The sequence below is a fragment of the Hippocampus bargibanti genome, linkage group LG01 (genome assembly GCF_051943395.1).
Source record: "Hippocampus bargibanti isolate YZ-2025 linkage group LG01, ASM5194339v1, whole genome shotgun sequence".
NCBI lineage: Eukaryota > Metazoa > Chordata > Actinopteri > Syngnathiformes > Syngnathidae > Hippocampus > Hippocampus bargibanti.
The window spans coordinates 31889393-31905396 of NC_142734.1; the positions used below are offsets into that span (position 1 = coordinate 31889393).

Sequence of the window (16004 nt, forward strand, 5' to 3'; positions counted from 1 at the left end):
AATAACTTGCGGCTTCCTTATTACAGTATCTGTTTTGAGATATCCTTGGAGACCAGTTGCAAATAAAAACTGTGCAATATTTTAAACTGGAAAGGCATTTTAGGACAGACAAAAAAAATCCATATGACCTGGATTTAATATGCTTACAGTAAGAGCCATTCAGTGATTCTGTTGATACAGGCTGTATATGTTCCAACAGTGACATGATGAAAGACGAGAGGCAGAAGGCAACATGAGGGGAATTCAGAGTATGAAATGGACACATCAGAAATTCTCAAGAGGCAAATTCACCACAGATGGTTGTGACAGCTTCAGAACACGCACCATTTTTCCCAAATTGTGTTTGGCCTTAACTGAACTTTTGAGGACAGATTTACAGTAGTTGTATACACTACAGTGGCCCGACGCATTGCAAAGCATAAGAATAAAAGGAAAAAAAAGACAGAAATGACAGCAATCTCATTTGTATTTGGTTCGGATCGTGAGTGAGCTGTTCATGAGATGAGTCCATGACAGCCAAAAATTGCACAGAAAGTCTCCCTGTGTCAATTATGGGACAGACTGTTCGGATGGACTCTACAAAAGCATTGTGGAGACCCAACATTAATCATTTAAAAGTGCCAACTACATTTGTTTTTTTTCCCGTCTCCAAAATAATCCAATGTTCCTTTTTTATCGTATTTATCCTTTGCGCATTTAGGAGTTGTTAACCGACATCTGCTCCATGGCGTCAGGGAGGCTCTGATCTCCTGCCTGCTTGTTCTTCTGTTTCTTTGCCTTTTTGGACATCTCCTGGTCGATGGGCGCAGGTTTGACAAACTTGATGATTTCGGTCATACCTTGAGAAACAGCAGAGACAAGAGGCCAAATTTGGGATTACAAGCAAGAACAAGAACTGCTACCCCAAAAAAAATGGGTACAAAATCACAAATGCCAATACCAAAGCAGTGAAGAGTCAGGATCACCTCGCATGGATCCGTCTCTTTTTACAATTTTCAATCCAAATGGAATCACCATTGGCATTTCCTCCAAGATACTTGCCCCATGGGGTGTCACTTGGCATCAATGCATACTGGTGGTGAGCCCCAACCATGAAATGTGTGTTTTTTTGTACCCGGAAAATCGCAGGTTTGACAAGTCATCATTGTCATGTGAAAAATACATTGGTGCAATTTTGTCATTTAATTTTTTACAGAATGATCAAACTCAGGTCGAGACTGTAAAACATTTAACCAGGTTCCCAGCCTTACAAAAAAAAATAAACAATACAATTGACTTGGTCAGGGGCTCAAAATAATTTCATGATAGGGTTCCTGATCTTAACCAATTAGAGCATGGTCACTCGAATTACCCGGTGGCATGAATTCCCTAAGCTTCTCAGGAACAACGATGCCCTCTTCTGTCTGGTAATTCTCCAGGATGGCGCACATGACGCGCGTGGTGGCGCACATGGTGGCGTTAAGCATGTGAACAAACTCTGCCTGGAAACAGGAAAAACAGGAAGTCTTGAGAGCACAGACATGGATGAGGGCGTTTCCAAAAATAGCGGTAATCAAACCTGCAGTGAAAAATTAACTCATTCGCTCCCATTCCCGAATTTGTTCGGGTTTCGTTTTTCTTGCGGGGGGTGGAGATAAAGCGCTGGTCAGACCACTGGCAATGTTTTGACCTTCCACAGGGGGCCATCATTTGCCTGTTGGTCATGTTAGCGCTTTGTTACAGCTTCAGCTCTTGTTGAAGCGCTATATAAATCCATGTATGTATTGTATTGTATTATATTGTGTACAGCCTCCCCCATTTCAAGCTCAGATAACTCCAGACCCATATAATTTAGGAATTAACTTTCTTTATGATGAAAGAAGAGAGTCTAAGGTTTGTTACGCTGCATTGAATGTTTAAGTAGTCCTAAAACACAATAGTCTTGCAATTTGAGTGAAATGACAAAAACCCTGGCACTGGAGTGGATACAATTTTGCATATTGTTTGGCAGTGAATGAGTTAAATGTTGCATTGGGGGATAGGAGGTCTTATATATTGTTTGATAATTGTTGTTGTAAATTTAGACTCCTACAAATATGTCGGTCAATTGTAACAAAGGAATTACTTGTTTGTGAAATACAGAATTTAAAAAATGTGATTGACAAAATGGGTCACATAAACAAGGTGAGGCGTGAAATTGGACCCTCAGATGGGTGCTGTTAAATCCTGAAACGCACAATGTCTCACTTGCTTCATCGTGACTTCACTGAAACTCGCACACATTACAACGCTTACAATGACCAAAACTTATCAATGAAGTCACAGCCTGCGTTGTTGCACTCCCCACCTTGTCCATCATCTTTTTGGTCTGTCCGTAGCGGATACGCAAGCGTCTGGCCTGGTAGTCGGTGCAATTGGAGCATGAGACAAGCTCTCGGAAAGCCCCGGATCCGGGGAACCAGGCCTCCAGATCCAACTTTTTACTGGCGGCGTGATTGAGTGAACCTGAGGATGAATGAGATGGGAGTTAACTTGAATTCAGATTTCAGTTTCTCTGTTAAAAATAAACGAGCGCTTGAGAGTTGTCTGCATTGCCATATATTCTCCCCAAAAATTGGCCTTGTTCTGTTGGTTTTCATGTTCACCGATTGGTCGATGGAAAATTGCTATTTCATCTGAAAAAAAGGTCATGCCTATATCTTTACACAAAATTTGTGTTCCAAGCCTGTGGGGGGAAAAAACAACATATTGCCTGTTTTGAAATGGCAACAGATGTGGTTTGTAGGAGTTCAGTCATACCGGAGACGATGTTGACGATGCGATAAGGAATCCCGAGGGACTGGTAAAATTCCTCTGCGGTCCCGATCATTTCATCAAACATCTCCCACGATTTGCCGTCGTGCGGTGACGCGTAGACAAATTGTTCAATCTAAGCAGGCGTGGAGGGGGAGAAGAGATTTCAATGTCACTTTAAACGGATCAGAACAATCTTAGTCTACCATGGCTAACCTTCTCAAACTGATGCACCCTAAAGATGCCACGAGTGTCGCGGCCGTGAGAGCCCACTTCCTGTCTGAAGCAGGTGGAGAAGCCGCCGTAGCGTATGGGCAAGTCTTCGGGCTTGAGCCACTCTTCCCTCAAGAATGCCGCGATAGGTTGCTCAGAAGTGGCGATGAGGTACTTCTCGTCGATGGAGTTGTCGTCTGCTCGCTCGCTGCCTTTGCCGATGACCTACACAGAAATACATAGAGGGGAAAAAAACGACTCAAACTGGACAAAAATTGCTGCGGGCGAGCGTTAAGAATGCAGAAACAAAATTACAGTCAGAATTGATTGGTAACAAAATGCTAACTTCCCTTATTCATTGCAGCTATATGTTAAAAAAAAAGAAAATAAATACTTGAAAATAAGCAATAATACTCTTGTGGAAACGCCAAAACAGTTGTCTTTATTGTGTTATTTTCAAAAAAGGAGAGCCACACCCTGTATTTATCTCTCTCGGGCACAGGTGACAAAATCAAGGCCTGCGGGCCAAATCGGGCCCACCATCATTTTATTCGGCCCGCAGAAGAAAATCAAACGTGAAATTCCATGATGCTTGCTAAAGTCCGTTACTGTCCGATATAAACCACCAAAAACAGTCATTGTTTTCAACTTCAAATTTGAAAACTACTTATTCGTTAATTTGTTGTGCGCTCTATAAGTAATATGGGGAGGGGATTCAACATTCTTATGACTTATCCAAATTCATAATGGCCCCCGAGAGGAAACCGTAACTACAGTGTGGCCCGCGGCAAAAAATGAGTTTGACACCCTTGCTAAAGGGTAATGATGTTGTGGTCTACCTAATTAGTTCCAATCAAAAACAAAACTGAAAAATTGCCCTTCAGCGATAACCTTACAAAAAGTTACTATTTCAGACATTCATATTGGGTCTATTTATAAGTTGAGTTATTTAGCTTTCTGAAAAGGCCAAAATGGATAAATGTGTCTCGGTTAATATTTTTCAGGAACACCTTTTTTTTTTGGGGGATGATTTACCTTGTAAAGCTCGTCATCAAATTGGCTGAGCTGGGCCACTTCCTGCATGACTTCTTTCCTCATAAAGAAGGGCGTGTAAAGCATGGTGTAGTTCTTGTTGTGCAGAATCCTCATGGCGTAGTTGATTAGAGCCTGTTCAAGGAAGACCAGCGGGCCCTGAACAAAAAGAGAGTGAAAGAGTAAGAACGGGTAAGCGTTTATGAACATGCTCCACAAGTTCACCTTCAGGAAGTAACCTCGACTCCCAGCCACCACGGCTCCCTTCTCCCCTTCGAAGCCGTCAATCATGACCACCAGGTCAACATGCGAGTACTTCTTCTGGACACTGCAGTCGCCCCATGTACGCTCCACTTTGTTGTCTGCATCCTGCAAAAAATAGCGACAGACATCAACATGTGCTTACTAACGAACATTTGCGTGTGTATTTCCGCATAACAGATTTGTAAAAAATGGGCACTAAAAGTGCAGTTGAATTCACCCAATGAGCTGGTCAGATTTCAAGACTAAATCACACAAATGTCAGACATCGTAGTGTGCATCTTTTATTGCAAATGTTAACAATGAACTGGCGTTTTAATGTACACATTCATGATGCCCTTCCAGGTATGTTGTAACAAGAATCCACTGTACAAATCTGATGCATGTGTGTTTGACAAAACACGGGTACTCTAACTTCCAGGGGGGAGGGATTCTTGAATTCAGACACCCACCTCGTCGTTGCTGATGGGCACAGATGGGTGCAGGAGATTTCCAATCTCCCTCAGGTAGGAGAAGCGTTCCCCCTCCAGCTTCAACCGTTCACTATCAGTTTTTAACATGGCCTCATCCACCAGCACACGCACCTTCTTGATTTGGGTCACTGTTAGGGCCTAATAAAATAAAAGGAAGGAAGGAAGCCACGACTAAAATGTAATAATTACTCATAAAAACTCTTAAAGGTGACAAGTTATGTAAACTTGTTTTTATAAGGCTCGTATGCAACTTGTTGGCTCTCTGGATTATGATGCCAATGCCAAAAAGTAAACCCATCTGCATTGTACAGATGAGCATAACTTTATGTCAGCTTCATGCACCACATGCATGCATCCACAACACACAGCAACATCATTTGTACCTTGTTATTGAAACACTACATGACCACTAGCCCCCTAAAATCACCGTTCCAACTTCGGTCAGACAAAAGCCATTTATAATAACAATGCATTTCATTTCTCTATTTTGTGCATGTACACACACTCAAAAAGGAAGCACCACATACCGAGAGTATATCTGGCGTGAGCGCCTCCAGATTCTGTGCCGCTTCTGGGATTGACTCATCCTCTCCAACAGGTTCTTTCCTCTTTAATTACATGATGGGTGAAAGGTTAGAATCAACACAACTACACTCTTTTTTTAAAAAATGTCAACACAATACCTTCATTTTCTCCCCAATACACTTGCTGCAAAGGTTTTTTGCTTTGTTGAGGTTGTCTGCAGTGAAGCGGCCTGTGTGAGTGACAGTGAGAGATGCATCATGGGAAAGTGTTTCTCATTCACAGCACTCATGAAAGTTGTTTGCAGGTGGTCTCGCACAATTACAATATGGTGGAGTGTGCACAAGATCATCAAAGCAACAAACAACACTGTTCTGCATCTGCAGAGTGGGTCACGATGACACGCGTGGTGGAGTCAGCCTGCTGGGCGAGGTTGTCAAATCCATAGACGGTATTGCGTCAGATTGCACGTTCCACCAAGCTAAACCAACTCAACGGTATGTAGCCCACATGGATAGGTCTTCAATTAAAAAAACTACAGTAATGTTTGTGTGTGTGGGGGGAGGGGTATGTGTGCCCATTTTTGATATCCAGAAAAGTAAACAGAAAATGATTACCGTTTTTGACATACTTTCCTGGCTGTGTGATGTTAACATTAGCACCACAGCGAGGTAGCATACGTAGGTTTGACACATCCCATCAAACCCGAGTGAAAAACGCTCACTGTCGCGACTAAATTAAAGAGAATCGTTTGAGGCTTGAAATGAGAACAACGCGGTAAATTCGAGGAAAGTTAACCATCCCCATTCTAAAATATTTAATTGAAAAAAACAAGGTTGAATTTACTGCCATCTGCACCACGGTGTAAGGCGAAACCACTGCGGCGTTGGTGTGGTGGAATAAAATTACATATGGATTAAACACTACTTTTTCTGTGTGCATTTTAATGCCGAATAGTGGCAATGCCGTCAAATTATCGGTTCGTTTCACTTGAGCGGCGTTACATTGACGTTAGCATCGATGGCTTAGCTGTTAGCATTCTCTCCAGCGACTGAAAAAGAATGGAGCATCTTACACTTTCTCCATTCTGTATCCGCGGCGACCAGCTTGTCGACGAGCGCAACATCCTTAAAGCGTTTCCTTTGAACCTCGCGGATAATTTCAGGATCACCGCCTTTGTCTTTTCGAAAGAGGTCCAAGTCGAGTACCATGTCTCCACGCTGTCCAACGCTCAGCAAAAGCCGGAATTGAGCTCCAGCGTGTGTTGCACTACAACTACCGTGTTGCCAGATTCTTCCACTCAGCGACGAAAATGCACAATTTCAACCCCAAGTGCGCTGTATTTGCTTCGATTTTCAGCACGTTCCCTGTAAAAAGTAAAGGTAAATGATGAAAGAAAATAAAAGATGGAAAATGATTTAGATAAAGATATTGCATCAACCTACGGTAAAACTAACACACTTCTGGCAACCCACAACATCGCATGAAATACACGTAGCCGAAACCCACGACGATTTCATTACCAGTCAAAAGTTTTGACAAACCTTCAAATTCAAATACTCCCAAAACATTTCAATAAATTAAAGCGATTAACCTTTGATTATGCACAGTTGTTAAATGAAAGTCATTCCCAGTCATACATCATAACAAAGCTGACTGAGAAAACACCGAGGTATCTGAGCAAATTTCAGATGCAATGTAACAAGAATTATTATTTAGCAATACAGCAATGTGTTTTTATAGTCTTGACACATTAATAAAACATGTTTTGCATTTGGGGGATTAAATACTTTATCTATTACTGGAAGAACATTTTGTCGTGACCCATACCGTTTACAATCAATAGAGGGCGGAGTTGCTCGACATTGCCATCTTGATCTTGGCATCCATTTCTTTTTGGCATATACATTTTTAAAGCAATTTCCTGTCATTGCTTGACAACTCGAGATGATCATATATTCCACAGTGATAGTCACACGGCACATTGAAAACACCCAAGGGTACTTATTTTATTTGGCATAGAAAAGCAATAAATAAAATACAATATAAAATAAATCCTTTATACATACATTACAAAGATTGTCTCCTCTACACATATGTCTTGTGCATGTGTTTCACAAAAGAGCTTGTATATTAAATTGCATTATCAACTATACATCATATCATATACATCACAAAATGCAGAGTGGACAACCAGTGCAACGAGAAGGGGAACCAATTTAAATGGGGTTATGTCCTGTCCTAGGACTGTCATACATTGAAAAAACGAATCATTGTAAACTGTGTTTAAAAGATCTGACTACTATGACAATTGTTTGTTGAAATACTGTACAGAGATTACAATCCAACAAGTCAAAGTCAATTTGAGTACTCATTGTCCATTGAAAACAAACATGACTTGTACTATCAATTCAGAAAAACACAATTCACACATTCTCATTTGAATATTGTTCTGGCACAGCATTTATGAATTAGTGTATTATACAACTACATAAATGTGAAAAAAAAAAACCCTACATTGATGTACTGTAATAAATATCCATCAAAGTACTCCACTAATAGCTTATTCATAGACTCAGTAATTGCAGCATTGGGACATTTTCCTCTAAATATTTCTTTAAATATACTTTAAATTAAACTTTATAACACTTGTTTTGGACTAAGTTCATTTCATTCTCACACACATCCTGTGTTGCAAATAACTACAATTTATTTCCTTAGTCAAAGTGCATTGCTGAGGTAGTAGTATACTGTACTGCTCACGGTGCTTCCTACATCTTCATCTCAGGTCACTTAGGAGAAGTTTGCGGCTGTCATTAACTTCAGAAATTTCACTACAGGTTAACTTTGGCTTGTATGGAACGGAGAAGATGTTAATTGGGAGGTTGCCTTTTTTCCTAAATAGGCTACCAGTAAAGCCAATATACAGTACCCTGTAAAATATAAGCAAGAAGTTGAAAAATATTTTTTATTTATTTCTCCTTTGCATTTCATTTTCTGCCTTCCTGCAAACTATTTTCCTTCATCGCCTTCTCTGAGTCACCGATCGCCTGTTGCAAAGCCTGTCGAGCAGGTGACATTATCAAATCTTGCTCTGAGATATTGTTGATCTTTACAGAGCGGCCTGGCGTTTGAAGGCGCACTTGGTGGAGTTGTGAAAAAAGCAGCATCAAGTCAGCGGTTAGCCTATAGCGGAACATCAGCCCCAGTTCGGTGGGGGTATCTGCCTCCTCTGAATAATTAAATATCGCTGCCATGTACTTGGAGATGTCCCTCCCGTCAGCTATAGCTCGGCCCACTTCCGCTCCGATGACGCTGACCATCAACTCAGAACCTAAGAGGTCTTGCTCTGAAGACCCACCTTTGCGACACAGACCCTTGGAGCAAATAACCAAGACAAAGTCACTCTCCTGCATCCGACGGCAGAACCACTCCAGGCATCCCTCCTCGGCCATCCTCAGAGAATCCCACAGGTCCAGACACACCTTGATGGGGGAGGGGCGGCCGATGACAAATAAAATCACACTGAGTATTTCTTCCTCATTGAACACATCAGAATTCCCACCATTCTAATTTTTGGTGGTTGGTTTTATTTTTGGTGTACAAAAATAAAACCCAAAGCATGTCTCCAACCAACCCGGCAGCGTCTGTTCACAAGACGTGAAGCACACGGGATGTCTCATATCTCACCTGGCGGATACAGTCAATGGTGCAGTCTTGGGGAGTGATGGTCCCTGTCGAATTAACAGGAAACTTGACAAGTTGACCGGGTATGAAGAGTTGGGAGAAAAGCACCGCTGCCCTCCACATGCTGAAGTCACCAACATACAAACTTCTACCCGTCACGTACGACTCAGAAGAAGCACTGAGAGGAGGTGAGAGTGTGAAGAGAAGTGTGCTCCGATATCCTCTAAGGATTGTGAATGAGAAGCGATCCAGGAAGTAAAAAACAGTTCAAGGCGCATTATGAATTGTCAAACAGCAATACAACCAATAAGAAACAATTACATTGGAGCGTCATGATAGGTATGATTTAATCACCAATATTTACACTTAGAAAAGCTGGTTTACATGGGAGATAATGAATGTTTGTGAGGTGCTGGCTGGATGGGGAATAACCATCACAGTGAGGGAGTCTAATTGTACAAGGGTTGCAGCGTAGCTAAGATAGAAGACAGGAAAAGTTGACCGAGCTTCACCGGATCTGTAAAAAAAAAAAAAAAAACACACACAACAGAGGGAAAATGTGTTTATGTTGGAAGGCCAACCAAAGTGTGAATTTAAAGCAGTCAGAATTGTACTGTGGTACCTCTACTTAGAAAATGAACTTATTCACTGACAGATGATGTGAAAAAATGTGAATAAATTCGGGAATGGCAGTGAATGAGTTAATTGGTTATAGAAAAAAAAGTCTGATCAAGGACATTTTCTAAGTAGAGACACGTTTTCCATGTAAAAGCCCTAATTCGTTCCAAGCCAGACCAAAATTGAGATATAAACGAAACGTATCCACTTTTATAATTGACTTTTCAAGTGGGGAATCCATCAACCCCAAATACCAAATCAATTCTGTTCCACTTTGCAGATTTATGGACAATTAAAAAGTCCCATTTCCTCTTTCACCGGCCTGTTCGGAGCTCATCTGATGTATGCGTCAGATATGAGACAAGGCTCCTTTTGACCGCGGTCGTGTTGCAAAAATATCCAAGACACATCCGATTATAGGACCATCAATAAAAGTCACCCAAGGGCGGATTTGAAAAAACAAAATCTGAATTGACCCAATCATGAAACAACACATCACAATAATATTATTCATAAATTAAAAAAAAAACAGATCAGGAAGGCATATGGTAAAAAAAAAAGCTGATATGTTGAATATGCCCGCAGTGTAAACCCGAACTGCAAATGTTTTAGCCTATTTTAGGTTCCTCTTGAAATGTCACTCCAAAGCTAAATTTCACTAAGTCGGAGTGAGAACTTATGATGTAATCATTCCTTTTCGCACTTGTGACAATTCAATTTGTTGACAATCAAGGTAGGTGTGTTGTGTCTATCACCCTGCAATTATTTTGAATGATATCATACATGGGATTTTTTTTCTCACTGGGATGAAAGTTACAGCTGCAAATTTGAAACGAGGCTCAAAAACCTGCGGAAGAAAAAGTAAAAAAAAAAAAAAAAAACAAAGCTCACCGTGTACTTGTCCCATTTCTTCTCGGGGTCGTACGGCTCCCAACGGCTGGCGGGGAAGATGTGTTTATTCTTTTCGTACCAGCTCCTCAGCACGACTTTACCTGCGTGAGACTTAGAGAGCACAATAGCACAGAGATTGATTTGGAACTCTTTTTTTTTCCCGATTGTGATGTTCTGAGGTTCAATTTAAATGGAGTCATAGGCAAAAAAATGCTTTTAGCCACCCAAAAGATATTTTACTGGGAAGAATTTTACGGAATGAATGACCCGTTTTGTGCACCGAGCTCAAATGGAAACAAATTCCAGTAACATTACAAAGTGTGAACGATTGTCTTTACCTCATCTTTCTCGACAGTGGCATCATTGACCAGGCGGATGTCATCATGGACGTCAAAGCTGAAGAGAGGACCTGTTGGGGGTGGAGTAAATGAATCGACTCGCCCCCCTCAAGCCTGATATTGATTTGTAAAAACTGCAAATAGATCCTTTTAAATAATAATTTTAACCCATAAATTCATGTGCCTTTTCGCCGCATGCAAGTTTTATCAGTATGCCAAAGTAGCCTATCAAAAACAACACGGCAGGAGTAATAATATCAGCACCACTAAGCTGCAAGGCAGATGTCGGTATTTTTTTGGGTGGGTGTTAAAGAATATGAAGAATTCTTTGCAAGATAGTACGAAAAAAGGGATGTGTGGACATATGATCATCTTGTCGATGTGAAAACATACATTCACCTCCACCCCCCATGTTACTGAAGCCAACCTAAATTCAATTGAGAACTTACCTGACTTGCCCCTGGCTTTGGTCACAATGAAATCATAAAAGCTGTGATGCTAAATGTGAGAGAAAAGGGATGGGGGCGTTAAAATTCCTAAGGATTAAATGTGATTTTTTTTTAACTCATTCACTGCCATTCACAAATTTAATCAGGAATTGAAAATGTGACGTAGAGTGCCATTACCAAATTTGTTCTGGGTTTGGTTTTTTCTTGTTTGGGTGCCGATAAAGCGCTGGATATGGCCTCTGGCAATGTTTTTTGCTTTTCACAAGGGGGCAGCATTTTCCTTTTTTCCATGTTAGCGCTTTGTTCCAGCTTCAGCTGTTGTTAAAGCGCGATATAAACCAATATGTATGTATTGCATTGTTTTTTGGACGGCTGCCCTCAATTCAAGCTCATATAACTCCAGACCCATATTTTTGAGGAATTAACCTTTTTTTCTGATGAAAGGAGAGAGTCTATGGTTTCTTACGCTGCATTGAATGTTTCTGTAGCCCTAAAACTCAATATTCTGTGGGTCATAGAATTCAAGTGACTATGACAAAAACCCTGGCACTGGAGTGGACGCATTTTTGCATGTCTGGCAGTGAATGAGTTAATGAAGGCATTTCATGTGTAATAAACTCATGAGGGAACAATTAAGGCCACTTACATGCGGGATGATCAAATCTTCTTTAATATACATCAGCTGCTCAACTCCGGCAGACCTGCACATAGTACAAGGACTCCTTCTATTTAGCAAATGTCCAATTGCACGGGAATCACCCGTCATCTCAAACATTTTGCGACAATAATTTCATTTGCCCCCACCCTCCATATTTGATATTGCCGTTACGATTTAATGATTATTTTGTTCTTGTGTATTTTTGAAATACTGAAGCTGTGTTATAATAAGTACGGTCAGATTTGTTATTGATAAATATTTTGGTTTTACGGGTTATTCTTACCTTCAAGCAAAGGGAGATGAAGGACTAAGCTACTTTTGCTAACTTGCCAAGCATGTTAGCTAGCAATCTTTGGGGTGTTCACGACCACAACTTCATAACATTCTACTAAATAAGTGTGCCGCGTTTCTAACTGGATCTGAGAAATTATAAATCAGATTAAAACAACAATGTAAAACAAATCTGTGACTTTATTATTTCAGCTTTTAATGTTTCACGGGAAAATGTTTGCGCGTACTGCACTTTTGAAAGCTTAACTTTACCTCAACATTAAAGGATAACCGACGTCACTTGTTTTTTTAACTGACACCAGAAAAACGTTTTATAGCATCTAAAAAAAAAAAAAAAAAAAAGTGTCCAAAATCTGCCAAAAAATGAGCTTCGAATTGGGCATTTTCAGAAAGTCCCGCCCCCAGTTCGTGATGTCACGCCAAAACGTCTTGCATTGCTTGTGAATCAAAACAATGGCTTCAGATTCGGAGAGTATGCTTTCTTGTTACACATCCAGTTATGAATATGAGTCAAATAGTTCTGAAGAGGAAAGCATACATGTTTGCAATCGATTAAAGAATTATATGTACCATTTTGAGGCAACATTGGGGGAAAATCTCTCATCCAAAAAAAAAGAGGCACAAAATGGCGACCTCCAGTGGCCACCTCCGTTTCCACAGGCTGATACATTCCTTATATGGAGCTTGGATGCCCTCTTCTAGCGGCTTTTGGGTGCAACACGGTTCTCAGACCAAATATGCACAGCAAAATCCATTGACGTGATGGAAGGACTGCTACAATGTGTCTTTTTTTGGTCAGGGGGCGGTCCTTTCGTGACGTCACATACGGACTTGTCACCAACTCAAAAACAAGACTTCCTGAATATTCAGAGCGAGTCTTAAAACGTAAAATATAGCTATATGCGGTGGAATCTGATTAAAATACGCCCAGTAGAAGTCATTTAAAGCCATTTTACAAATTATGGGCACAACTTGTCCGGAGACGTCGGTTGTCCTTTAAATAAATACAACACCTAGATGTTTCAGGATTCTGACTGACCAAAATGCAATTTCAGCCTTTGCGCTTTGAAAATTAAATTCTATTCCACTGCAATGATTCATTGTTCAGCCCGACTGGATACTGAGAGTGACTCATGTTTCGGATTTTCTCAAGCTAATCATAATCACGCAGCATTCTTTCATCAACTCATCATCACAACCTACACTATAATGACTTTAAAATGAGTCGGTGAAAATGTAAGCGGGACGGGAGATACATTCAACCGTATTTGACAAATTCGGTTCCATTGTCAAAAAGCAAATCATCACCCCTTACGTGAACCACTACAAACCAAAATGGCTCATCTCCTCCTCTGACCTGAGCTCACTGAAGTCCTTCCTTAGGACTTCCAGGGCCCTTTGGAGAAAGTTCTGCATTGTGTTTCCCTTCTTCATCTGAAATAAAACAAGACAAGAGCATGAGAGCACAGAATAGAGGAAAGCTTTGGCAGAACTTTTCGGCGCGGCCAGTGTACCACCTTGACAGTTTTGCGATGGCCAGATCCATCCCAGTAACTGAAGGTAATCTCGATCTCCTCGCCTGAGCGGTAAAAACAAGAATATGTGCAAATGCTTTCTTGGGATAAATCTGACCATAAATTACCATTAACTCATTCACTGCCAGACAATGTGCAAAAATGTGTCCACTCCAGTTTTTGTCATTTTCACTCAAATTGCAGGACAGACAGAATATTGAGTTTTAGGACTACATAAACATTTAACTCAGCGTAAAAAAAACTTTAGACTTTCTTCTTTCATCAGAAAAACTGATTTAATTCTGAAGTTATATGGTTCTGGAGTTATCTGAGCTTGAAATGGGGGCAGCTGTACAAAATACAATATATACATAGTGATTTATATAGCGCTTTAACAACAGCCGAAGCTGCAACAAAGCACTAACATGGATAAATGGCAAATGCTGCCCCCTCGTCGAAGAGAAAAAACATTGTCAGAGGCCTGACCAGCGCTTGATTGTTACCCCCGCAAGAAAAATCAAAACCGGAAAAAATTTGGGAATGGCACTCCACGTCATGCTTTTCAATACCCAAATATATTTGTGAATGGCAGTGAATGAGTAATAAAGGTCTCTGAGAGCGCTTTGTGCATTTTGAAAACATACTCTTGATCTTCTCTTGCTTGAGCTCCCACTCCTGTCTGAGCTCTTCTCTGAGTCGATTCTCTTCCTCCTGAATACCAAAATATGAATCCAAATTCATTGAAAGAGAAATGTGTGGGGTTCAAGATCTTTATTTGCACAACACTGAATTATGAATAAAAATAATATTATTTAAACAGAGTGGTGAGAACACAGTGATTGTTTCTCAGGAAAATGGGAATGATCTCTGGTGAGGTGGCTGTTTTTTTTTTTGCGGATATCTTTTCTTTCAAAACAGAGGAAAAACAAACGAGAGCATCTTTCCAGGGGACCTGCAGCACCAATGAATGTGGAATAACTGAAGCATACCTCTCGGTCGCGATCAGGAAGGAAACTTGTGTCCACATCAGGATTTTTCCCAAGCTTCTTCTTCTTCACGGGGACATCTAGAAGAAAAGACACGTCTGTCTTTAGATACAAACGTTCAAACGGTGGTGTAGCTAATGACCTGCCTCATGACTGCCAAGATCCAGGATCAAATTCATGGAATTCTAGCCAATGATTTGAATGAAACATATACAGACATTGGCAGAGAGGTCGAGGACTTGATCCAAAACACTATAACAATTGTGAGATGAGAACTCACATTCCTGCTCTTCTTCTTCATCTTCTTCTTCCTCTTCATCCTCCTCTTCTTCATCGTCGTCACCATCATCTTCAGGATTAAAGGATAAACTGGCAATTTTCCTTTTCTGTTCTTCTTTCCTTTTTTTTTCTTTCTGCTTCTCAAGTTTGCTGCAAAGTGAGAAGAACACAATTAACTCCAGGCAAAGAACAAATGAATGGGGGAGTATTTCTGCATCATGAATGCACAATATTTGTAACTCACAGTTGGAGTTCTTTGGATTGCTCCTTCTTTGCCAACTGCTTCTCGCGCTCCTTCACAAGAGCCTCCTGCTTGGCTTTCATATCATTCAATGTCACCAGACCTATTGAAAATATTACACATAATACAAAACAGGTCCGTTTTAGTCTTTAACAGTACATTGCTTAAAGACTTAATCCGCTACTACATTTTTAGACGAAGGCATGTGTGGAATAATGTCTTTACTTGTTGGGTGAAAACTGATAAACATACCAACTGTACTGGACTTCAACTCTGCTTCCACGGCATCATAGTGAGCTGAAAACTTCTTGTCAATGTTGGATTTGACCATATTGTCCTGCGAGAAGCAAGTAAGACAGTGGCAAGTAAAACAGTGACAGAAGGCTGTGGATTGGTATCTATAAAGTTAAAACGCCCATATACAGTAAAGAGAAACATTTGAGACACAAACCTCTGCAATCCTCTGTTTAAGTTGTTCAAGTTGTTCCCTCTCCTTTTCTCGTTTTTTCATCAGCTGCATCGCTCTCCCAGCCTCGCTGGCGGCTCCTTTGTATTGAGCCATGTTGATTTCTTCTTTTTAAAATATTACTCCAAAACAAAGTACAGAATGCAAATGTCACAAAATGATATATACACGAATGTGTAAGAACAACAACAACAATAACGATCCCTCTCCTCAATCGTAAAGTCGTCTTGTTTGCGAAACACAACAATAAAAATGGCGACGTCGAGATGCATGCTGGGTACGAAAGATGATGCCTTCGCGGACTGATCAAAGC

The 16004-nt window shown here is 40.6% G+C and overlaps 3 protein-coding genes across 3 annotated transcripts; all 3 read right to left on the bottom strand.

The window, feature by feature from the left end:
• Positions 1-118: 118 nt before the first annotated feature.
• Positions 119-6527, bottom strand: sars1 (seryl-tRNA synthetase 1). The gene is made up of 11 exons (XM_089011046.1): positions 6349-6527; positions 5435-5505; positions 5279-5359; positions 4731-4889; positions 4243-4386; positions 4021-4176; positions 2989-3210; positions 2779-2908; positions 2327-2484; positions 1352-1481; positions 119-839 (listed from the first exon to the last, which is right to left on the bottom strand). Exons 1-11 carry the CDS (start codon positions 6482-6484, stop codon positions 697-699), a joined length of 1530 nt encoding a protein of 509 aa, XP_088867172.1. The 5' UTR covers positions 6485-6527; the 3' UTR covers positions 119-696.
• A 144-nt stretch (positions 6528-6671) lies between these two features.
• Positions 6672-9138, bottom strand: LOC148903918 (interleukin-17 receptor D). Its single transcript, XM_089011161.1, has 2 exons — positions 8964-9138; positions 6672-8758 (listed from the first exon to the last, which is right to left on the bottom strand). Exons 1-2 carry the CDS (start codon positions 9081-9083, stop codon positions 8264-8266), a joined length of 615 nt encoding a protein of 204 aa, XP_088867287.1. The 5' UTR covers positions 9084-9138; the 3' UTR covers positions 6672-8263.
• A 149-nt stretch (positions 9139-9287) lies between these two features.
• Positions 9288-15948, bottom strand: fam50a (family with sequence similarity 50 member A). The gene is made up of 13 exons (XM_089011116.1): positions 15677-15948; positions 15478-15562; positions 15229-15328; positions 14986-15134; positions 14709-14785; positions 14364-14430; positions 13723-13784; positions 13563-13639; positions 11903-11957; positions 11257-11305; positions 10808-10878; positions 10470-10580; positions 9288-9477 (listed from the first exon to the last, which is right to left on the bottom strand). The coding sequence occupies exons 1-13, from the start codon at positions 15785-15787 to the stop codon at positions 9469-9471; spliced, it is 1023 nt and encodes a 340-aa protein (XP_088867242.1). The 5' UTR covers positions 15788-15948; the 3' UTR covers positions 9288-9468.
• Positions 15949-16004: the final 56 nt, after the last annotated feature.